The sequence below is a fragment of the Diadema antillarum genome, unplaced genomic scaffold, assembly GCF_040938485.1.
Source record: "Diadema antillarum isolate AM-2024a unplaced genomic scaffold, OU_Dant_1.0 seq00001677_RagTag, whole genome shotgun sequence".
Lineage (NCBI taxonomy): Eukaryota > Metazoa > Echinodermata > Echinoidea > Diadematoida > Diadematidae > Diadema > Diadema antillarum.
In genome coordinates this window covers 1-25,634 of record NW_027272372.1, presented here as the reverse complement: position 1 = coordinate 25,634, position 25,634 = coordinate 1, and the positions used below count along the sequence as shown (strand labels likewise).

Here is a 25,634-nt window from a genome sequence, read left to right as displayed (position 1 = left end):
GATAGAATAGACTATTTTTAGCAGGTTTTTTTGTGTGGTTCTCCCAGTGGGGATTTTTTGGTGCAGTGAAGGCATGTTGGTTGGGTATTGCCTAGCCTTTTGCAAAGGCAGCTCGCTATAATGTCAGCACACACACACACACGGAGCAATGGACTCCCACACACAGCGCACGACTGGCGAGCTGCGAGAGTAGCGATATGATCGCTGTGTGCGTGCGAGTCCACTGCTCGCTAGCGAGTCCTTTGCGAGCTGCCCATGAGGCAGATCTCTCGTTTGAAGAGGCTACACCCCCGTAAATAATGCCAGTGTATATCTTGGCAATCAAGGACTTAAAAACCAAAGATATAAAACACCTGTTTCTTGACCCTGGCCTAATCTAAGCATCAGTCACCCGCGAGAGGAGATTGTTTTGGTTTTGGCATGGGCTATGTAGCTCCATGGTGCATGTGTGTGTCAGCAAACTTCTACAATGCTCTCCTTCTTATTCCTGTATTTTCGTTATTTATGGGTCAGATTTTTTCGTTCGAAATTCAAAACGGATGACTATAGAATTTCTCAATAGAATATAAAATCTAAAACTTTAGAAAGAATAGAGAAAATTGAGTGCACTTTGAATGGTCTGCCACAGGCAGATATCCTTATCATGCTCTTACGTAATGACAGCTGTTGCAGTCATTAAACCCTGGCTTGGCCTCCAGGTTTGCCGCGCCTGAGTAGAAAGTTATTTTGCAGTGGACAAATACATCTACTCCTACTTCTCAAACGAGGAATCTTTAGGGGGGTATAGCACCCCATCAACTTCGTTTGGCGATGGGGTCTCGCCTCAAACGGGGGTTTGACGGCATGCTTTGCAACAGACTAGGTATGGCCTGGAAGTTGAGCCTTGTATAGAGGTATTTATAATAATAATAATAATAATAATAATAATAATAATAATAATAATAATAATAATAATAATAATAATAATAATAATAGTAATAATAATCATAAGGTCTTATTTATCCAGGGTAGCCTCTTCAGTGTTGCCACTGCTCGACCAGTGGGCCCTGCCATTATTGAGTTGTGTCTTTCTCACACGCAAGGCCTCCATTAATTTTTATGTCCTATCCTAGGAACAGAGTGTTTTGCCTTTTACTAATAAGAGGGGATGGTATGATTACACGCAACATTGCTCAAAGAGACTCAGTGGGATTTATGCAGGTTTTTAGTAACTGCTGTCATCTCTCTCACAGCCATTGGATTGGACTGGTGACACACTGTCAAAATATTTGAGATGACAAACAGTAACAGTACTGGGATTATCATTGAGCAGATTTTTCTATATACATGTAAATCTACACTTGCAAATACAATGTACATGTACATTGCTTACGATTCTCCCCTTCCCCCCCCCCCCCACCCTTTCGTCATCATCTTGTACATCTTCCGAGTTCTCATATTTCATATCAAACTGGAATTTTTTCATTATTATCATTGCCGTCATTACCATCAAGTTTTCTTCATTATCTCCATGAACATGTGTGTTATTGTCTGTTCCATATGAACACTGCACTGATGTACGCACACGTCTTTCGTAGAACCCCACTGTGTTTACTCTGGCAATGTTCAACGAAAATATCAAATGTGTCATATCAAGTAGATGCTCCGCACTGAAATCATGATGTATTGAAATTATATCTATGAAGTAATTTTTCTCTATATTCTAATTGTATGAAATAATGGCTTAGATCATAGCTTTCAAACAGATCTTGATTACAAAGTACAAGAGTGCCACTATCATTGCTGATATTCTATATTCTTGAAAAAAAAGTGACCATGTTATGTGAAAAAAAAAATATTATGACGATGTTCAAGTCAAATACATCGTAGCGCACAATGTAATGTTAACTGCAATCTCTCTAAACCTGAAATAAGCTTTTCATAATTAACAGAACTTCAATAAAGCCTGTCTTCTCATAAACACGATTTAGTTGTGTCGGTCGTAATGTGTTGAAACTCGTTGGTGATTAAAATGTGAAGTCTATTCTTAAAAGTGTACAAAAGTGTATTTGACATATCAAAATTATCTTCGTAAAAAATGCTTCTACAGAGTATTCACCATTCACCTACAGCTAGCTGCGCTGATCGGGCTTGTTATACATGTAGCCTATAGCGAAAACTTAATGCCCTTTGCTTCCTGGACATTTGTTATGCCTCCGCCACGAAGTGGCCGGAGGCATTATGTTTTCGGGTCGTCCGTCCGTCCGTACGTCCGTCCGTCCCGTTTTGTTTTTGTCGATATCTCAAGAACCGTGTGGTGGTTTTATATCAAACTTGGTATGAGGGTATATCCTTGGGGGATAATACTTTGTGTGGATTTTAGGGTCACAGGGTCAAAGGTCAAAGGTCACAGGTTATTTTGTGGAAAAAAAATTGAAATTTCATGTTTTTCTCCATATCTCGCAAATGGTTCAAGGTATCTTCATGGAACTTAGTATATATGCTTGTACCGATGGGCAGTGATTATCTAGGGAAGTTGGGGGTCATGGGTCAAAGGTCAGGGGGTCAAAGGTCAAGGTCAACTCCTCAAAATATCACTACTTTCCTTAAAATGCAATATGCCCGAAGTTTTTTTTTTTAAACTTGATGTATGGCATGTATTACCCAATATATATTTTTTGGGAAGTTTCTTGCCAAAAGGTCAAAGGTCAAAAGGTAAAAGGTCAAGTGAAAGTGCTAAATTGCACTTTTTCCTCCATATCTCGAAAGTCACTCAAGGTATCATCATGAAACTTACATATTTATGCATGTTCAACCTAACAGTGATTCTCTTTGGAACTGTGAGGTCAAAGGTCAAAGGCCAGGTTTAGATAATGCTATTTTACCATTTGATACTGAAATTATACTTTTTCTCAATACCTTGAAAATTACTCCATGCATAAACTTATAAAAGGGTCAAAAGTCAAGTAAAAATCATCAGTTCCCCAAATACCTGCACTCTGACATTTTAATCATTCATCCAATTGAACCTAGTTCTAGGAAAGTGAACGTTCAGCACATTTGTGTCAAACCTGTCATTTTAATATTTTGCCAATTGTGTGAAACTGTCATCACACATTGTCAAGACATTTTACTATAGACCTATTAGGAGAACCATGCATTATGGCGGAGGCATATCAGTAGCCGTAGTGATATATCTAGTTTTTGTTTTGTTTCGTTTTTTGAATGATTTTTGCATCTTTACAAATAAAAAGTCGAAAATGTCTAGATTGGACATCTCCAAAGTGTTGCTACTCAAGCAATACTCCACTATCAGGATAGATTCTCGGCTCGTGATACTTTGACTAATGCTAAGCTTCTTGTACTTGTTAGTAAAAGTTTCCCTGCAGTCTCTTCAACTTTCGACATCAGATTCAATAATAATACTGTAATCATAGATCCCACTGATGGTTTGACAAATTGATAACGAAACATAAACGTAGAAATACAAAGACTACCAGCTTTGCTGGATTTAATTTCATAAATCGGAAATAGAATATGACAAAGGTACATGACACACAGATGAAAATGATAACGTAAAGAAGATGAGTTCAGAAATATAATGTAAATATTGACACGGAATACTCCATAACATTACTCTTTATTATTAAAACAAAAATATCATCGCGACAAAGATAAAAGACAAAGCTGGCAAAAAATGTAATTTACAAACAATATCAAGTGACAATATTGCAAGTGTCTAGATATAGTGAATTGTATTGCAAAATCCCACGATTCACCCCTACAAAGATATTAGAAAAGTATAAAAATGCAGATATATACATAGGTATATGTCTACAGATTTAACTATTGACAATTTAAAATCTCATGTAAGCTAATTCATTGCAATAAGATGAATCTTTGAAACGTGAATGCATCATTTTCTAGAATGATGAAGTCCATACTATTGCAGCTGCAGTTGATTCTATAAGGCAGAAATCAATTTTGGCAATTTAACAATACATTGATAAATGAGGTAAGGTCAAAAGCACAGGGCTGCTCAGGAGATGCGATGATAGAGTTCCATTGGCTATAATAATGTCTCTGAATAACTGAAATAAACGCTACAAGTGAATCCATCATACTTGTATCTAGCAATTTAATTTTTAATCTTTAATTTGTAAAGAAAAGAAACAAAAGAGAAAATTAATCACCAAGCTCTTACATGTCGGATGTGTGGAAAATGGAGGTGCATGCCCTCTTACAACGCGACAATTTTGTGAAGTGTAACTCGTAAATTGCCTTGTATTTCATAATCAGAAGCGGGATATATCGTAGCAATGGGGAATTGCAACCTCTGCCACAGTGTTGCAAAACATATTATTCCTGACTGAATAACAACAGAAGATTAGTAAGATGTATCAAAATTTAAGAGTGAGGCAGGAATACGTTTAAACAAAAAATGGAAAATTATCTGGAAGATTTTATGTACAAATTATAATTGATAAATTGCGAGGGGATGACATCAGCAACTACATGTACCTCAATTTCTAATTTGACCTTATTTATATTGACTGTTTGATAAGTCTTCTGTGAAAATTAGCGAAATTTCACAATTTTCATTACTTACGTAATTCTTATCCGATTCTTACCATTTTTTTAAACATTTTTTTTTTTGCAGTAAATGAATGTTATTTCTTCGTATCAGATTAACTTTTGATAGGTCTGTGCTTCTTTTAAATGACAAATAAATGCACGCGCTGGAATTGCGTTGATGCGCTACCAGCTAGCCATGCAGTAACCAATTAAGGGGTTGCTGCAAGCAGGTGTCTTTTCTCGTCGTTCTGATTGTCTGGTTGCTTTACCTCGAGGATGGCCCATGGCTGGGGTTCCGAGGAGCCGTACACCATAAAGAAAGCCCAGGCTGGGAGGATCAAACCCGCAGTGATCCAGAAAAACGTCCTCCATCCACTGATGTCAGCCTGAAATTAAGAAACGGAGAAAACAAAATGAACTTACAGAGACTCCAACCTCAAGCATCTTCTGATCTGGAGATTCTCCCGCCCGAAACCCCCAGCAAACGGGAGACTCCAAGTATATGTGTGCGAAGCGCGAAGTTCCTAGGGTTCTAGATGCTCTTTGGTGCTATCTAAGGCATATTTTTCAACATACGATAGCAATAAGTAAGAAATCCTTTCCAACGGGAGACACAGAGCCAGGGCGGGAGAAATTAAATTTCAAGCGGGAGAACGGGAGATTTAGCAAAAATGGGTTGTCGGCGGGAGATCTCCCGTCGAAAACGGGAGAGTTGGAGTCTCTGAACTTAAAGTTGTAATGTGCCCCCCACGACGTAAGCAAGGGATTTACAGGTGATTCAAGTGATAACGAAGTCTTCGCCAGTTTTCTTTCGTTATATCGAAATTTCGCTTTACCCGACCAGTAATATGTATAAATTAAAGATGTAGCCTATATAAAAGATATCGAACCTGAACTTTAAACTCGTTGTAATGGAGATTTTGTTATGGTCGCGTTCTTTATGAGAGAAGTGAAGTGTATTAAATTGTGTGTGATTACTAACAGATGATTAGATTAATGGTATTGCTATTATGGTCAGTCTTAATTCACAGAGTGGAACTTGCCTGATTTTCTGTATACATTCCAAGAACCAGTGGTCCGATGAATCCGCTGCATACGGCGAAGGTATTCGCGATAGCCACCGTAATACCTGCGTAGGGAGCAGCGAATTCCATGGGCGTGATCATGGCGCCTGAGTAGGACAGACCCGTGAAGGCGAGCCCGAGGGAGAGGAAGCTTATGGCTAGACCCGCGTTACAGCCCACGTAGACGCCAAGGATGAGGAATAGTGCGGACGGAAGCAGCCCTGAGTGAACAAGAACGTCACAATGTTGCCACAAGATGTCACAATGAGAACATGGACGGATGCACCTGCTACAAGTACCATTCTTGTTACAAGGTCTGCAGACAATTTTGTATCAAACTCACACGCACTATACTCTACATCAACTTTCCAAGGTTTCCATACTAATTAGGCATAACGTAATCAGGGGCCGAGCATGGGGCTGCAGCTCCTCCCCTATCTTTGGTTCTTAAAAAAGGGCAAGATGATAATAATCCTCTTGCATACTTTGTGACTTTTTTCACTTTTTCTTTTTTGGTGTTCGTTTGTGATGATTATGGTATTTATTTGCATTCTCTTCATTGTATGATTTCTATGTTTTTTTTTTTTTTTAATCATTTCACGGCCTTGCTGAAAAACAGCTTTTAGCTGATAGCAAGCTCTCCACCGTGGTCAAATAAATAAACTCAACTGAACTCAACTTTGAAAAGAAAAAAACCCACAGGATAAAAAGAAATGACTCTCCTACCCCACCCCCAAATTCTCTCTAAAAAATGAATAGATAGAAAATAAATAAGTAAATGGAAACGTTCTACGACCTTTCTGTGACGTGGGTTATCTTGGTAGTGACATCAATGCGCAAATGGTAGTGAGATAGCCTATAGAGTAGCTCGTGAAGTATACAGTATAGGTTTCACATCGAAGTATTTGCAAGACCAATATTTAATGACAATAACAGCGATCAAAATTGTGAAGGATAGCGCCCAGTAGTGCCTGAAGGCAATAATCCCATGATGCTAATATTATAAGGATGATTGGTATCCTCTCTACAATATGTAATTAGATAGTAGGGGCCTACCTACGTCTACTTGAAATAACAATTATTAACCGTCAATTAACAGCTATTGTTGCATTTCGTGAATAAAAATAATAGAAGTAATCGTGTGCTACTGTAGCACACGGCTCCGACAAGGCCCGAGGAATTCAAGAACATTGGAGGAATTAGGCCTAATGTACACTACCGTGCCATTTCCGGGTTTATTCAGCTGACAAGCAAAAAACAAAAACAAAAAAAAAACCAAAAAAAACATAGCAAAACAAAACAAAAAAAGGTCCCCCGCACTTTTAAGCCCCCTGTGACAACACTGAGAAAAATTGACCAAGCTTTTTTTTATTTTTTTTTTTCTGGTGCCACTTCCGGGGCAACAGAAAATAAAAGTGGGGGGTCTTCAAGCGGTTATGTATTATCCACCACCACCCCCCCCCCCCCCCTCCCCCACTGGTTCCGCCGGCCCTGTAAATATACGACCAAGAAAATCAGAGCAGCGAATCGCATACCGAGTGTGGTCATGATCTTTCTTGTCGCTGTGATGGAAATCCCGGCCCGGGAATGAATGGCGTCGGCAAGAATCCCGCCTCCAGTGATGAAGATGAAAAACAGAATATAGGGAATGGAGGAGATAAAACCAGCCTACGGAGAAAGGGAAAAATTAACACCACTTAGTTCATTATTTCTTATTGCAGTGAGTGTTTATTGATTATTTGTGGTTATTACAGTGGATTACCGTTATAACGAAGTACTCGGGACCGGTAGTTTTCTTTCGTTATATCAAAATTTCGTTATAACCGAACAGATAAACGATAGAATACATAGAGTGGATAATGTTGCGGTGTTCGTTATAACGGGAGTGCACTGTATTATTGATTATTAGTAATCGCTCTGGTATTTATGTTTACATTTCTGTTGTATAGCATCGTATTACATATCCCATTTGGTTTTATGCATGCTTTTTATGATAGAAGGCCTATCAGTTTGCATACCTAGTACGTATATTGAACACATCATACAGATATTTTCACATACATGTTTCACCACTTTCTTTCCCACCACAGTTCCTCTTATAACGACGTTAGCTTTGTAATTCATTTCCTCCCACTGCTGAGGGAGAACACAAATTTTGGTTTTACAAGTCACCACTTCTTAACTGCCTGTTCGATATGTAAAAATACACTCATGCGGTTTGATTATTAAAGTAAAATATCTAGAATGCTTTTTACCTGTGATACGTTGAACTGAAGTACCTCCGTTAGGAATATTGGTAGATTTGTGGACAAAATGAATAGCACCCAGTTAACGGCAAAGTCGGCGAACACTGTGGCCAGTAACGGTGGTGAGGTCAGTATCGACATCCAGGGATACTTGCTGGACCGGATCTTTTATCATACAAATATCAAGAGACGTGAAAATGGCGGGACTTAGAATCGGTTTTAATAATTATACGCAAGTCGTAAATGGTGACGAGTGCAATGGCTCAACATTTCACACCGGGCAAACGATTGCATGCTCCTTTCGACTAGGCAAAACTAAGATATTTAGAGCGTCTCATTAATTTTACAACCAAGAGCGATATCTTTTTCCAGCGCAACAAGGGTCAGTCATTTTTTGTTTTATACAACAATTTTGACGATAATGGGCGTACATGTAGCTTGAGACAAGGCTTGGGCACTACAACATCAACAACCATTCCTTGGGGTAAGATGACATAATGTTCGAAACTGTTCATCGATATGAAAGTTATTAACTGGAAATTTAAAAAAAAAACCGACTTATAATCAATGAATATATGAGTAACTTTTTCTTCTACAAAATGCGTATAAATATGTCTTGTGAATTCTTTTGTTTGCTTTTTAATTTTACCTTTTTATCGAGCTGCAGCTCTGCCAGGATGTAATCTTTTTCTTCATTCAAAATTCTCGGATGAGACATTGGTGACTCGTAGACAAGCAGTTTCCACAGAATAAACCACGCAATGCCGAAAGACCCTGGTTAATGAGGAAGAAAAATTGATGTGACTTGAACAGAACGTGTAATTGTGTATTTGACGTACTGCGAAAGTTATTGTACTGATCTACACTGCGTGAGAACGAGATGAAAAACTTATCAATGTCATATCTATTATAACCGAAATTATAAGCAATGTTATGATCACTGCCGATATGGACAATGACAAGATCATAGTGGTTATTACTATGTCGTTGTTGTAACACGTTATGTCATAATATTCTGAAATCCTTGCAAGTCATTTTCGAAAATGCACTCAAGGACTGAAAGGACGATTAGATGCACAGATACATGTTGTGTAAATGAAGTAAACCACGCACGTCAAAAAAAAAGAAAAAAAAAAGAAGAAATCCTCCAAAGCCAAACGGGGTCATCCAATAAGAAAATACCCACGAGCCATACAAAAGAAAAATCCATGAGACCTCAGAAACGGATCCAGGAATTCCGTAAAGAGGGGGCGCCTTTACAAAATCAAAGGGGGGGGGGGGGCGTACGCTCCCCATCCCCAATTTTGTTTTAATTTCTTTTGTTTTCACAAAAAATAAGGGGGGGGGGGGCGTGCGCCCGGTGCAACCCCGCCTGGATCCGCCACTGGACCTAGACCATCAAATTATATACTCCACGAGTTGGCACCAAGTAAAACGGGCCCACGAGCTAGACACGATGAGGGAAATAAAGCCCACGTGCTCGACACTATAAGCAAAAGAAGGCCAGCAAGATCCATTGAATATAAAAATCCAAGAACTCGGCACTTGGTATGGAAACGGATTGGTTTGGGCTGAATTTCTCATTCACACATTAAAGGCAAGTGAAGTGAAAAGATCTCTAGATAGAGAGAGAGACCACGGTTATTACACATTAGGGCGTTACCAAATGGGGTGCGTTTACATTTCTGGTTCCACTTCCGGGTTTCAGCAGCTAACACCTTACGCACCCCCCCCCCCCCCCCCCGCCCGACGCCATGCACATAATTAAACTGGATTTTGCTTACCACACAGGTAGAACGCTGTTGGCCAGCCACCTGCAGCTTCAGACTGGGATATGACGCCAGAAATCGGAGGACCAATTATTTGACCACTTGATACTCCTGTTAATATCAAGAAAATGTTGTCCTGCCATTAAATTTTTCGAATAAGTAATGAAAATGCATTATGTTCGTTTATTTGTTTCATTTTCATCTGAGAAGATGGCTGGATAGCCAACATTAAGCTGCAATAGCTGGTCTTTTATGAGTTCCAGTTGGATGTGGATCGGGACCACTCACCGGGTCAAACACCATTGCTCTTTGCGATGTAAAAATGAAGTGAGATCTTTTACGTGCACGAGTTGTGACTCTCTCCGCGAATCGAATCGGGATCCTTTGGACTGTGAGGCAGACGCGCTACCGACAGAGCTAACTCACCGCCCATATTTATGTGATGACATGTGTAAGACACACAAGACACAAAAACACATTTTATGGAATGAAATTAGGGTAAGCTACTATAAATTTTCAAATAGGATTCATGTGCTCTCACATAAAGCCTTCCAAATACAAAATATCCCCAAGAAGCATCATCAATATTCATTTTATGGTATGCTTTATCCAACCTTTAATAATCATGGTCTTATGATAACATATCTGGACTCACCAGACAGTGCAATGGCCAGGAGTTTGCTCCGGTCTGCTCTGGGGGACCAACGAGTCAGCAGAGAGTATACAGCAGGATATGAACCGCTCTGTAAGCCAAAAAAGAAAACTGCACTAACTTTAAAGGGATGAAAAATAGTTTTGGCTGAGATGGGGATTCAGATTGCAACTGTTTTGCGAGATAATTGGAAACAATTCATATGAAGTATGAAAGAACATGATTGTAAGAGAAATTGAAAGTTGTTGATTTTAATAAAAATCTCTGGGATCCACCTTTTATCTGGATCATTTTTGTGTTGCTTTTCTCTTGGAAATCTCAGCAATTTCAACACTGATTTTCTTCAAGTTAACCTTGAATTCCTCTTAGAAATGTATGCTTTAATATTTCACTAATATGATTTCTCATATGATTTCTCATATGATTTCCTCCGAAACCACTCAGTTTTCATAAAAATTGTGTGGTCAAACTACTTTTTGACGGCCGTTCCGTTCCCGGGCTTTTTTTTGGGCCCCAAACGACGGGAAAGACGAATTTCAGCTCTTCGGGCTGAAATTCATCTCCAAGGGAGAGCCGCCTCCGGCGGCTCTTAAACGCACCAATATGCTAATTTATATGACGCAAAACCGGTATTCTGTAATTCCATTATTATTGAGAAGACTTTGAAATAGATTCACTTTTATCCCCTACCTCCAGAAGTCCAGGAATGATTCTTATCGTGACGAGCGCCGTCACTCCGCTGCGTGCAGCGAGCGGAACAAAGAAGTTGCAGATAGCGGAGAGCACCAGACCAAAGCCGATGACCCAGGGAGAGGATCTCGGGTAAGCATCGGCGAGGAGTCCGCCGGGAATCTGCAGGACGGGGAAGCCATAGTAGAACGAGGACAGAATCAGTTCTTGGGTGTGCGCATCCCAAGGGAACTCTCCATCCTGGGGAAAAGATTAACAACCATTTAAACAAATATACATATCACAAGGTGGAAAAGTATGCGGTGTAACATTCGTCTTAATTTGGGATAATGTCATAATATTTTGGAAAAATGGTTGATGATTGAAAATAGCGTATGTTTATTTATCATATAATTATTCTTAGTAAATTAATATTTCGTCAACAATCATGTTTCCCCTGTTTCGAAACACCAGCAACAACAACAACAACAACGTTACAAAGACATGTTCCGTCCCCGCTAATCCAAAAATTCACGTATCTCATATCTTGGCATTTCATATTACATGAACTGTTAATTAAAAACAAGATATATAGAGAAACTTTCTTTTCACAGCTTTATTGGAGACTTTGAACTGCAAAGAGGTAAAAAGGAGCAGTTACACGAGATTATACGGTTTGCTCAAGTTTAAAGGGATCGTACAGATTTGGTTGAGATCTAATTTCAGGTTTATTTTTTGGTGAGATAATGAGAAACCTCTTATGAAATATGAAAGAGCACGTAATTCTATGAGGAATTCAACGTTTATTTGATGAAAATTGTTTTTGAAATGGCTGAGATATCCAAAAAAAGAGCGATTCTGATAGAGTGTGGGACCCATACTTTATTACGATCGCTTTGTTTTACTTTGTTTTTAGATGTTTCAGTCATTCCAAACCCGATTTTCATCAAATAAACTTTGAATTCCTCTTAAAATGGTATGCTCTGTACTTGTATATTATAAGTGTTTTCTTGGTATCTCACAAAAAGTTTAAAGCCCCTTTCTCATCTCCACCAATACTGTACCATCCCTTTAAGTGGAACATGTGACTTTCTTTTTTAAGGTTAAAGTAGTACTTAAATTTTCTTGCGGATATATATTGTTAGGTCTAAATGGATTGTTCTAAGCATGTTGTTGATTTCAGGGTGATGGGATAGTATAAAATAAAAACGCATTATCATGATAATAACATTCACATAGATTGCAAACTAGACCCGAGAATCATCAGTAATACAACATCGCAAAAAGTTCGGTGTTAAATTTGAAACACCGAGCTGGTGTTAAATTTCGGGTGCTCATTTATGGTGTTAGATTAGCACCTCCGGGTGTCATTTCAAAATATAAACTTGTTGCTATTTTTTTAATAGCTCTTACTTCCTGTTATTCTTCTTGATTTTGAACTTCAACAAAACGATCAAGAATTTTCCGATAAAGTATTGATAAAAAAAAACAAAAGCAAAAAAAAAAACAAACAAACGTGTGAACACATTAACAGGTGCACAGTAACACCAGTTGGTGTGGTCTCCTATTGAAGCTGGACGGTTGTTAAACCATTATTATTAACACCAGCAATATCAAATCAACACCATGCAGTCTCATTATCAAATCAATACCAGCGCAATGTCAAAAGTATCCCTAGCTACAGCGTCAAATTAACACCACGAAGTGCCAGGTGAACACTTTCAACACCATCACAAAATACTTTCTACAACTGTGGGTGTAGTCCTTTATAAAATGGGTTCAAGAATGTAGCCAATTGGAAGCGCTAAAATGAGTCACGTGTAGGTGCATTAATTTCTCACTAACATGCACGGCCTGACGTCATAATGTTTACACTAGTAGTGCGCACTCAATCAGTTGTTACAAGTGCGTCGCGCGCTACTATCCGCGCTGTCAATCCTGTAAACAACTTCTAGTTCGGAGAGAGGGATGACTTGCTTCGCTTTTGTTTTCACGTTGATGTGGCCTTTCCTGTGCATAACATGTGGCGTACGTATACTCTTAAACGTACAGGACTCATATGTGCAGGATTTCCGAGTGCGACGTGCGTAAATGTTTGGGACGAACATCTTCGGACATCTAGACTCTTGAGCGAGTGCTACATGTAGCTGACTGGTATCGACCCACAAATGTACGTGAAAAATGCTGTTAGTTTTCGACCCATTTTATAAAACAAATGATGCACAGGATTATTTCGTGGCGTAGTTTGCATTCAAGTCCGCGTATAGCACTTGTGACTGATGTGCCCCTTAACTGCAAACTAAATAAATAATGTTGATATTCTACGCTCTGGGCCCCGTTTTATCAAAAGATAAAGTCGATTTTAAATGTCCTTACCACACAGGCTGTCATAGAATTACAGTTGAAACCAACTGTATAATCAATTTTTACTCTTTACAAAATAGGGCCCAGAGCTACTAACAAAATAACCTTCACAAACTTAATATGATATTCAAAAATTTAGATTTTAAATATTGAACAATGCTGTAGAACGGGACTCTGACACGAAGCATCAATGCGATTTTTTTTTAATACGTGTATACAAATAAATGGGACCTCTTTAACGCTTAGGAGCGTTATTTCATCGCCACGCTTGAGTTAAAATTTAGTTGTGTGTGATGCATAGCTTCTCTCTTATATCGGTCGAATTTAGCTAGGCTTGCAATTCAGCACCCTACAGTTTTATCAAAATATGAAATAATTTCACCGTTGGTGAAGCCCAAGTATTTTTTTTCTCCCTCCGTCTACAACCAGTGAAAACAAAGCTATTTATTAACTATGATGAGGTCTTACTTTGCCGTGCGAACTAATGTTGTCTTCATCGTAGCGAGGTGGGCAGGTTTCGATGGATGAAAAGTTGAAGCTGTTGTCGTAGGTAGCACTGTAGCTGCTATTGACCATAGCAGTTATGGCGACACTCATGTTAGCACGGGCTATGTAGCTCATAGTAAAACCCAGACAAATCATGTAGCTGAGGATGTAACGAGTGGAGCACAGTCTGTTTCCCGCCACTTTTCATAATGACAGAAGAAACAAAGAAAACAAACAAACAAACAAACGATTAAAACAAATTCGAAAGCAGTTAAAGGGGCACTCCAGATGATTTTCATAATTTTACACAATGCAGTACATAAATCGAAACCTTCATGTATAGATTCGTGAAATTTATTGTGGTCCTTGAGCAGAGAAACCAATTAACTAAAAATCTTAAACAAACTACACTGAACAGTGTTGATGATGTGAGAGCCTCACATATTTCAGAAATGTAGCAGTGTATAATTCTCTTACAATACCGCTTGCTCAACCAGTTCACCTGTGAAGAATCTTTGCATGCCTTCTTCTTTGTTCTGCTTCCTTGAGCCCCAACTCATGATTACGGTGAGGCTGCCATTTCATCATCCGTATTCATTGCAAATTGTTATGAATTTTGAAAACATTCTCATTCCTCATGCCAGTCACTATAATTTCTGAAACTCTGTACTCAGTTTAACTATAGTTTATAGTTGTTCAAATGTAGAAATCTGAAAATCATCCGGAGGTCCCCTTAAAGGGACGTAGTCCTCACGAAATTAAAAAAAAAATATATGTTGTTGTTGGTACCTCCAATGAACTACTTTCATCAAAAACAAACTTTCAAATCACCAAATAAGCTCGTACACTTCGGTTAAAAAAGTGTAACTCTGCAAATGAGCAAGTCTTGGCGGAGAGTCATACGTCATCGATGCACAACTCTTTCCAGCGGTGTTCTGCTCGTCATCCCTAGTTATTTATAAATACATGTTTACTATTTATTTTTATATTAATTATATATATATATATATATAAATAAGGTTGAAATATTTTGTTTGAAATAATAAAACCACATATTGTCACATTTTATGAAAAAATCAGATATGATCATTTTGAACACTTAAATTGGTTTTCTGAGTTACGGCTGTCAACTTGAGAGTAGGGCATCAATGACGTTGCACCTTTTGGCAGGCTCTTACACGATCGCTTGCAGGAATTATTTTTTTAAAATCGCGTACGGAGACAATTTTTGATGTCCACGCGTATAAATTGGTGAAAGGTTATATTTTTTACTCTTCTTAATTATCAGTACAGTGAAAATCTCAGGACTGCTTCCCTTTAAAGTCAACACTGATCGTAACCTTCGTTTTGCACTATCAAGCCATTGTGGAACATCGGATTTATGTCACAGTACCAGGCTACATATTGCTTGTGGAGTATGTGAACAGATCCAAATTGCTTTCCGCTTTAAGTATTAGACGATAGCATCGGGGAAGATGACATACGTTCACATGGGTCATGTGGGCGGATCCAGGAATTCTGTAAAGGGGGGGGGGGGCACAACTAACATTTCTGGTGCCACTTCCGGGTTTCATTTCCTTTTTTTTTCTTTTTATTAATTTTGTTTCTTGCGAAAAAATAAAGGGGGGTGCCCCGGTTGCGCGCCCCCCCCCCCTGGATCCGCCACTGCGTTCATGGAATTAGTCTATCAGCTATCATAATCATTTTACAGATGCATGCATGTAATGTTCAGATGAATTTCATACACACTGCATATACTCTGTTTTGTTTGTCATCTCGATCCCTCCCTCATTCCCCTCCCCTCCCACACCCAACTCCTCATTACTATAGTATAATTTATGGAAAAAAAATTGTGAAAAATAAGATGGAAAGCGTGGGCAAAAGACATTCATTTTTTGAATTTTAGTCGTCAGAAATTGTTTGTCAAACATTTCGAAAACAGCAATACGACATTCACTTGATTTGTCTGACGCCCAAAATAATAATATATCAGAGGGGTTTGGAACGTTTGCATATTACTGTTCTGTAACAATGTTTTCAAAAAATTAAATTAAATTTCATATTACCTAAACTGACTTGGAAATGGGACATACAGCTATTCGCTCTAACTGTTTTGTGACAGGAGCACAAGGCAGCAAGGCATTTCAGAATAGACGACGTCACTGACTGTTTGTATTGAATCCTAATTCTTTGCTTTTGTTTTAATTGGAATCTTTATGTAGGGACTACCGGAGAATAAGTTATTGTAGAGGTGTCTATGCAAAATACTTTTTTATCACTTACAGGAAGAAAACTTATGAAATTGCGGATAATGTGCGAAGAGGAAACAAATCTCGGGAAAGGGCAGGGTGTTTATGTCAAATATGAATTACGCATGCTGCATTGAATCATAAACCTCTCAATCATATCATTACTCAATGCTTTCATCTCCGTTCTGTATCGGCCGTGTATATTTTTTGACCGGTAGGTCTAAAAAAAGAGCATAATGATAATATCATCAAGATTATGAGGGGTGCAAGGAATAATGATCTACGCGTGTGTGTGGGACAAGACACAAGAGAGAAATGTATCGGGAAAGTCCTGGGAGACTGGCTTATTTCCCGTGATCTCTTAGATCTGCAGTAAGAGATCAAAGTAAAAGACATTTAAAGGAGAAAAAAATAAAACGCCCTATGCATCCTTTGTACAATGATCTGCCCTGTGCTGAGGGAAAGAACACGTCCCTCCCCCTCGCGGGAAAACTATTTAGCAAATCTTATATTCAATTTCACCTAACTAGCTTAATTTTGTAAAATATTGTGTAATAGTTGTGATGTAAAATATTGTATAATAGTTGTGATGGATATCACATCAACGTGAAAACAAAAGCGAAGCAAGTCATCCCTCCCTCCTATTCCCCTTCCGATGTATATTATATTATTATGTAAAAATGCTACGGGGGCTGCACGTAAATCAAGCCACGCTTATGCTGTAGCCCCTCTGTATTATTCATTGTTGTATGTTTTGTTGTACTCTTGATGTACATTGTACAAAGGCAATGAAGAAGAAAATGCAACTTATATTTATGTTTGTATATGAATGTGTATGTACAATGATGATACAGAAACCAATAAAGCAAATCAAAAGCTTCAAATGTTTACATAAATATAATCATTTCAATCCATTATCCATAGACCATTCTCAGGACTAGGTGGTAATGCGGAGAGCTCCAAACGATGTCTGCTGTCTAGATATCCTCTACAACTGGTTGTGTCTATAATTTTATACAAACTCATGTTACACAAAACATCGCTTGTTTCGAATAATTATTGATAATTTCATGCTTAAACGTTTGAATGAGCAGATACATATTAAAGACAAGGAAATGAATAAGTGTTTCCATGAGCTATAGGCAAATCAATAACACGGTGTGACGCTGCTTCGATTAAGTGTTGTGGCTCTCTGTGCTATGTTTTAGGGGGAAAGCAGACACCACCATTTCGAATATTTTACTGTATTTCCATGTATTCCTTTCTTCTTCTTTTTTTTTAACATCCAACGCCCTCAAGTTACATGACAGGATACACGTGGAAAGTAATCTAATTGCTTTATAGGAAGATGTAAAAAGTCTGTGAAGATAGCAGGATCTCGTAGAGTACGGATCAACTTACCTGTTTTCTGTGGCAGCAGCGGGGCAAGCTCGTCATGTTGGCTCCTGCCCTTTACGCCATCGCCGCTGCCGTCCCGCTCGACTCTGAATGGTCGATCCCCTGGGTTTCTTCCCAATCCCATTTTCTGTGATTATACCTAATGAAGTTATTGCAATTCCTGCGGACGTTATGACGGTGAGCCAAATCAAGGCACAACAAAATTCAGCGGTTGTATACTTGAGCGTTACTTCTTCTCGCCCGTCTGCTTGTGAAACGGTGGAAACGCTGATGCTGCTTGTCGGGACCCGCTGCGAGACAGATACAGAAGAATGATGCGATCTGTCCATAGACGATTATAAAAACATGCCCTTCGTCTTCTTGTATGTGTTTCATTATCAGAGATTCAGAGACGTTGTAAATACACCACACAGCCGGTTTGATCTGGATTGCTTACTACATAAATAGTGTTTATGATTTTGCTGTGCATTTCCTTCAAAGGTTGCTGTCACACACACCTTGTTACTATCATCTGGAAGTTTCAGTGAACAATATAATCCACCAGCACCCAACAACCAGAAATATCCAGATTATCTGTATACGGCCTATTTATATGGGGGAATACGTCAGAGTTGAACCATCAACGAAATGATAAAATGAATTTCATTCTTGTTTTCAATTCAGTTTATCAGTAAATAGTTACTTCAAAAATATGGCACGTTTGAAGATTTCTTTGCCGTTACTTGAAGGAATATGGCAAAGTTGAAGCAACAATGAATTGAATAAACCGGGTATTGTACAAGGAGGAATGATAATCAAATTCCCTAAATGTTATGTGTGAGTATGATCTGTATCAGCTAACAAAGCAGCTGAGATGACCGTGTTTCTATACACATGATTGTTAAAGGAAGGCAGCATCTAATGCAATGTATAATTATGATGAATTTCCATGCACGACAACAAAATAATATTGATTATAAATAATCACGCATACAAAGCCAGTCCATTAACCTTACTCTAAGCAAACTATATCAGCTTTTTGAAAAAACAAAGAAAAGCCTAGAAAAGAATCAAACAAAGAACAGAACTGAAAAGGAATATATGATAATATATATATATATATATATATATATATATATATATATACACACTGTATATATTATCATTATTATTATTATTATTATTATTATTATGATAAAAGAAAAGCAGAGGAACGAGGCAAACAATATTATTTGATATCTACACCCGGAGCCCTGATGTGTCAACGCCTCTACTGGCAAAATTTGCTGACTTGGCAAATTTTGCAGTCGTCGCTTTTATGGGCACCAATAAACATTCCCAGCCACATAAGAATATTGTAACAGTGCATTTATGTGTTTGCTCGATATTATATTGTGCTTTGTAACTTGTTTTTTCTTTTTGTATGCGTGTGTTCATTTGTTATTATGCAAACAATTACTTCTCTTATCATACATCATGGGCGTGATGTAGTCAGCTCAAGTTGGAAAGAGTCAATATCATTCACCGTTTTAGCTCCTCTTGAAATCTACTCGGATCCAAGTAGACAGATTTATAGAACCACAAATCAAGAATACAAGGTGACCTACAATAACTTTGTATTTTCCCGAACGTGATTACTTGCACATTCCACGTCAACCTGTTGCATGGAAGATAAGACTAGCGAGGGAATTCTTACATCTATTTGTATATATAGACCTATCTCTCTCTCTCTCTCTTTATATATATATATATATATATATATATATGTGACCCGCTACAACAAAAGGATCCGAAAGTCGGGGAAGGACCATTTTCTGAAAATGGCATGACATTATTCCCTCACTCTTCTACTTTAATTTCATATACAGCACAACTTGTAAAAGTACTCGGTTGCGGAGATATCGATGATTTAATTACCGCGTGTCAAGTAGTTGAGGAAATCAGAGTTTCCGAGAAAAACGCCTTCAAAGTTTTCCTCCCGACGCTATCATTATCAAGGGGAGGCGAGACAGTTTTCACCGCTTGACAATAGAAGGCTCGCTCCTAGCGACCTCCACCATGTTCATTCAAGCTTGAATAGTGCCAGCGGTCTACGCACGACCAATCAGTAATCAAGATGCCACGCACTGACCAATAAGATCCTTCCCTCGTTGCTAGGGGCGGAGTCTAGCTGCGGCGCTAAATCCAAATCTTCTGACACGTTTCTGTTATGCTGAAAGTCGGAAAATCATGACCCAGAAAAATGTTGATTTGTTGCCTTTCCTTTGATCATCTAGCTGCGAAATTTCGGCAGATGATAGACAAAACATTAGACTACAAAATTATGCCAAAAACAGAAATCCTATTGTTTCGACCAATTTTGATGATGCGACTTCAAACTCGATTTTCTTGACTCAGCCGTCAGCGACTTTAGGATCCTTTTGTTGTAGCGGGTCACATATATATATATATATATATATATATATATTATGTTTATATATATAATTATAAGAAGAACGAGTCTCAAATACGCCATGGATCCAACTAGAAGGTTTCGTTGGGTATATATATATCCATCGGGAATATATAGCTTGTTGAGGATTGATGAAAAGTGTTCCATGCTGTAAAGCAGAGCATATTAGGCGTACCTGTGCTTTGGCGTCTTGTCCGGTACCGGCGGTTTCACGCTGTGTGGCGATCTTCAGGCAGACTGACTTTCACCTGTCCTGATGTCGCAGCACTTGGCGTGTTCTGTATGCAGACCTCTCTTCTTTCTTCTCTCTTCTTCCTTTCCTGTCTTTTGTTCTTCGTAGACTTGTATTGTTACCGTCTTCTCTCTTCTCGGTACTGTCTCGCGTCTTATTTGTTTGTGGGTAATGTGTGTACGAGTGTGTAAATTGTCCTTGTCATATTTTCACGGTACACGTGGTTCAGTCAACAGTGTTCGGGCATTAGCATTGATATTCTATTTTTATTTTTTTCCCGACCTACGTATCTCAATATAACTACATGTATATTTTTTACAAATGACTTAAATAATCTATATCAAATACAATATAGCTATAAAAAACCCCCTCGAATAATATATTATTTACTCATCATTTACCTAGCCATCCACGTCCAACAAGCTTTGCTTTTTAGTGGATCACTATTTTCCATAATCGAATCTAGTAGGTATATGTGACGTGTTCATTAACTCATCTAATCTGCTTATGCAAGTTTGATTGATACACTATCAATATCTAGTGGAAACCTTGAATTTTACCCTTGCTTATTTTAGGCCTGACTTGTAAGAATAGTCGTGACTTTGTTCTATGTTTTGTTATTCTGTACTTGTCAAAATTATTTTGAACATGATCTGTATTTCTTTTTTTCGGGGTCAAATTGATCAATTATGAGCAGACGAATGCATACGTTTATGCCAGGCTTTTATTGATGGTTGAAATAAAATGGTATTGAATTGAAGTGTGTTCTGACATTGCACTTTTTTAACGAAAAATATATGTCAGGGTTTATAGTGTTGGTATAGATGTAGAGAAAGTGAGATATGTAAATGTCGATATTTTCGAGTGACTGATTTCTCGCTCTGAGCGGCTCGAAACCATTCGCGGGTTCTCGAATTCGCGGTGCGCAATTGTCAACTCAGTCAAAATGGGCAGAGAAAAATTGTGAAATATTTTTGCGGGTGTTAGATTTCGCGCCAGCCAGAAGTAGCGCAAAATACGCGAAAATCGATGTACCATGAAAATTTCTGCGTTTGCAGTAAATGGTGGGACAGAGAGACCTAGTGAAGAGCAGCACTTGATTGGACTAGGTTTAAGTTGTGAAGGGGGGGGGGGGTAATTGCAAAGTTTACCTGCTCTCATGTGACGTCAGGCAACACGAGAGGCGTGCCGACCGAATGAAGTCGATTGTAGAATAACTCGGCGTAGATGTCGCTAAATTCAATCTCCATGACTTGAGCAGCAATAGCTGTGGCGTCCGTCTTCCAAGCTCGGTCACAATGCCTTTACGAAGAACTGCTACGAACGCCGTACGAACGATTTTTAGACAATTTCGTAAGATCTTCTTAGGAAGGCCGTTCGTAGACCGTTCGTAGACCGTTCGTAAGTTCGTAGCCTGGTCGATGTTCTATTTTCTGAAAGTCCATTTATGGATCTACCACCTGACAAAATTAGGGTCTAAAGTTTACTAGAAATATTCAAAATAGTTCTTGTCATTGATACACTCCAGCTCATACTTCAAAATGAACTATTCGAAAAAGGCTTGATTTTATCACATTCAAGCTTTGAAACAACTAAGCATAACTCAAGAAGTATACAATATTAGGTCTTGAGATTTTAGATTATTTAAGAAGTATGTCTTTTAAAAAGCTGTACCAAGTTTAATCTTAATCCGATTAGTCCTTTCTAGTAGTTGCTAGGGAGATTTGATCCAATCTTTTGTCCCTCGGACAACAGGACACGGTTCTGCGCTTCTAAATGGTCGCAGTTCTTTCGAGCCCGTTTTCTCCACTACTAAGTATTCTTGTAATTACCCTGTCTGACATCCCCACTTTGTCATTGTATTTTCAAAAAGCTTGCTTTGTCCATACAAGGTGTGTTTTATATTATTTTAAAGCTTAGAATCTCAACTTTGTGATTGTGTTGGAATCTAAAAAACAAAAATTTCCAACTTATTGGTCGTTTTGCCGTGGAGGGTCACAAATATTACCTATTCACAAACCCTTGATTGGCCCTTCGAATAAGCAAATTGCACTCTAATCTCATCGCATTTTCTTCTCCTTTTTTCACGTAAAACCTTATACAAAAGTCAATGGGGTCATAACCTTGTGGAGACATTTTCGAAAACTGGTAATGCCACTCCTTTCTCACACACTGTTTAATTCTGTTGTAACTATTCTATTATTGCAACGCATAATACGCCAAGTGAAGCTTAGATTGTGTGTGGATCTTGAAGATTAAATAGAAAGTTGCCATCTTGTTATTTGTCATTATTGAACAATTAGTATCATAATGTATGCATTTTTGTTGTAATGCATTGTACGTTTTGTTTTCATTGGATTTGTGCAAACAAACATGTCTTATTGGAAATAAGATTTCATTTTGAATTGAATTGATTTGAATCTCTGTCACGAGACACTGTTTTTCCTCATGCAAATTGAAGCTTTATAGACTCACAACTCGCTGATGTGTGAGTGATGTATAGGTGTTCATTAAATATTCAATGAATTTGTTCTGCAAGATTCATTTACACTACACAGTTTCCCCCTGTTTATTTACTGAAGCACACACACACACACACACACACACACATACACATACACACAAATAATCACCCGAAAAACTCATAATTGAGTTGCGTTTTACTATAGGGCTCACGCGGGTAAATGTTTCACAATAGAGACGTGTGTTAACATTCAACATTCAAAAAATTCTGTAAAATAGCTGGGAGAAATGAAATGTTTCTTCTTCAGTAACCTGTAAAAGTGAGATATACTCTTTCATCCTTCAAATTTCCACGGAGGGTTCTGCAGCTCAAACTCTGTCCAAGGGTTCGTAGAGCAAGACTACGAGTTCTTTTAACTAAAAAAAAATCACATATTTCCTGTACATGCATGGAATGAATCCTTTCAAATTCCATGAGAAACTAAGGCAGATTTCATCGTCCAACAAAAATGCAGTTTGTAGAGGAATTCGTACTCAATATCTGCAGCAATTCAGATGGTTTTTTTTTTCAAACTGCATTTCTGATTTTAAATTAGTTTTTCTTCATTTATTTTAGTATCTTTGTACGATTCAGTGATGTGGTCAGGGATATTCATGATATCTACAGGTGTGAGCCCTATAAGGGGTCGTAGGTGGCGCCTGCAGCTTCCAATGATCGAGAAAGCTGAAGGCTGGGGGTGTGTCCTCATGACGCAGTGTCACATGACACGGTCTACTCCGGTCGTACTGTCACTGCAAGCACTGATCAGTGACTGAAAGCAACCAACTCCTTGAAGCAATCGACCAGTTCGTAATTCCACTTTGCGCATAAGCAGAAAAAGGTCATTTGTACCAACAGGCATTTTGGTTTATTAATTCACTGAGATAAGCATCTGTAATGTGATGATTATTCGTGAGATCCTTATGTAAATAGTACTTGCCAGCACATCCACCTGACAGCAAGCCTGGTATTTGGCAATAGCAAAAGAAAAAGGTTGTTATTGCATTTATACGAAACAATGAATTAGATGCTTGCTAAAGTGTCAACTGACGGACTATTCTGGTCACCTGGGGGGCATTTCATGAAGGAACTTGTCGGATAAAATGTCCGACAAGTCAATTATATCCGACAAGTTCAGAGAAATCAGCCAATCAGACTAAAGAATTTCTCAAAACTTGTCGGATATGATTGACTTGTCAGATATTTTATCCGACAAGTTCCTTCATGAAATGCCCCCCCCCCCCCCGGTCTAAACATAAGTTCATCCTTTGTTTGAACACGAATTCCATAAATCGTTATGTAAATTGGGCAGCATATGCATTATACCGCTTTGAAAACGAGTGATGCATGTGCTTAACCAACTGAGAAAAAAAAAATAAAGGTCATTTGTACCAAGGTGTACATGAGCTAATTACGAACTGGCTTATAGAATCACCATGCTCACTCTGGGTCGCAGCAAGGAGTTTCGTCTTTGAAGCTCCTTGGTCGTAGGTGGCGCATACAGCAGGCTGCTGCCGTTGATCAAGAAAGCTAAGGGGGTGTGTCCTCATGTCGCTTTGTCACAATCATGACACGGTCGTTGAAGTAACTGGAGGTCATCAGCTGCCCCAAAGAGCACTGCACGTAGGGCTTACTAGCCATAAAGCTCTCGAAAAGAGCAGCCAGCTGAGAGAAGACTTTGACCTTGATATACTTCATGATGTATGGTAAGCAGGAGACGTGGAATTGTACGTGACTCGTATAGTGATCACATCTTGTTCTGAGTGCACTATAAATAATTCAATACAATACATGTAGTTATTACACCTGAATACAAACCACCATGATTCCACAGCAACACGTGTTCAAACCCATTCTATGATACACTTATATTTTTATGTGGAAGAAATCAAGTTTGTGGCGGATGTTGCTCTCTACATCTTTTTTTAAATCAATCTTTCGGCCTTTATATGTATATAATGTATATATATTATAATGATATGATACAAAATATTAAAAACATAATAATTATTAAACATACTAGAAAAAGACCCTATAAATAGTATTATTTAGTGTTTTTCGTGTTTCAGATGATATGAGATTACTATTTTACTCCAGTTCTTAGTGAGGAGGCTGTTCAATTCAAATTCTGCTCAGAGTTCCTGAAAAGAAGACTATTGATTAAAATAAAATAACCTAATCACTTGTTTTCATAAATACGCTAAAACAGAATTACATTGTCTTCCCAGTATGTCCAGCCTCCAAATGAGGCGATTTTGTAAAGGTATTCTTTCCCCATAAGCCATACGAAATACCAGTAAGCAGGTAAATATGACTTTTATTTCCCTTTTTTCCCAGATTTGAAATGGTATCTTTGGTACAGAGATGTGATGGGCCTCAGGCTGGTCAATGAATTTACAGGTGTGTGACACATATACATTACAGGCAAGTTCCATAAATTCTCTTCATTCTTTGTAAAACGGTAGCTCACAGTGTAAAAACAATCAAACGGACAAACTGAAAACATTTAACGTGATTGGGATCGGGTTTGTCCACTTTTTAGAGGTGAGAGGCCTGCAGCTTGGATGGGGAAGATATTGGCTTCCTTTTCAGACATCATGTCTTTAAAAGTTATATTCCTCACCGCACGACTCTCGGGAACTTTCACTTTATGCCACTCCCCTTGCCGCTCGCACCGGGTCATATAAACCCAGGCCTCAGATAGATACGTGCCCCAAAGATCCAGTCGCGGTATTAGTATTACACAAATCAACACAGTGCGACGTTACCCACTACGTCACTACACAAAAGAATTCTAACTTAAAGGCATAATCTATCATTTGCAGATGAAACAAAAACCCAGCATTCGTGCTTTAAAATAGTTCTAAAATGTGAGTTAGGGAAACAAACAACCACTGTAAAAATTTGAATCCGTATAATCGATGTTAAGTGTTGTTATCTACACAAAATGTGTTATAATGAAAATGTTTCCAGACTAAACCGTCTACACTTACGGTTTATTGAGAAAAACACTGATA

General features: G+C 38.4%; 1 protein-coding gene across 1 annotated transcript; it reads right to left on the bottom strand.

Annotated features, from left to right (window-relative positions):
- Positions 1-4,763: 4,763 nt before the first annotated feature.
- Positions 4,764-17,575, bottom strand: LOC139711635 (sialin-like). Its single transcript, XM_071623495.1, has 10 exons — positions 17,455-17,575; positions 13,787-14,004; positions 10,976-11,215; positions 10,289-10,376; positions 9,649-9,744; positions 8,514-8,638; positions 7,874-8,029; positions 7,154-7,286; positions 5,598-5,839; positions 4,764-4,940 (listed from the first exon to the last, which is right to left on the bottom strand). Exons 1-10 carry the CDS (start codon positions 17,573-17,575, stop codon positions 4,764-4,766), a joined length of 1,596 nt encoding a protein of 531 aa, XP_071479596.1.
- Between the last annotated feature and the right edge of the window lie 8,059 nt (positions 17,576-25,634).

Bases quoted from the DNA above. Each gene is read 5' to 3' on its own strand.
- LOC139711635 (XM_071623495.1), bottom strand. From the start codon at position 17,575: ATGGGATTGGGAAGAAACCCAGGGGATCGACCATTCAGAGTCGAGCGG. The intron at 10,377-10,975 runs GTAGGGGATAAA...TTTGGCTTACAG, and splicing joins TCATTCCTGGACTTCTGGAG to AGCGGTTCATATCCTGCTGT. The intron at 9,745-10,288 runs GTGAGTCCAGAT...TGATATTAACAG, and splicing joins CCTGGCCATTGCACTGTCTG to GAGTATCAAGTGGTCAAATA.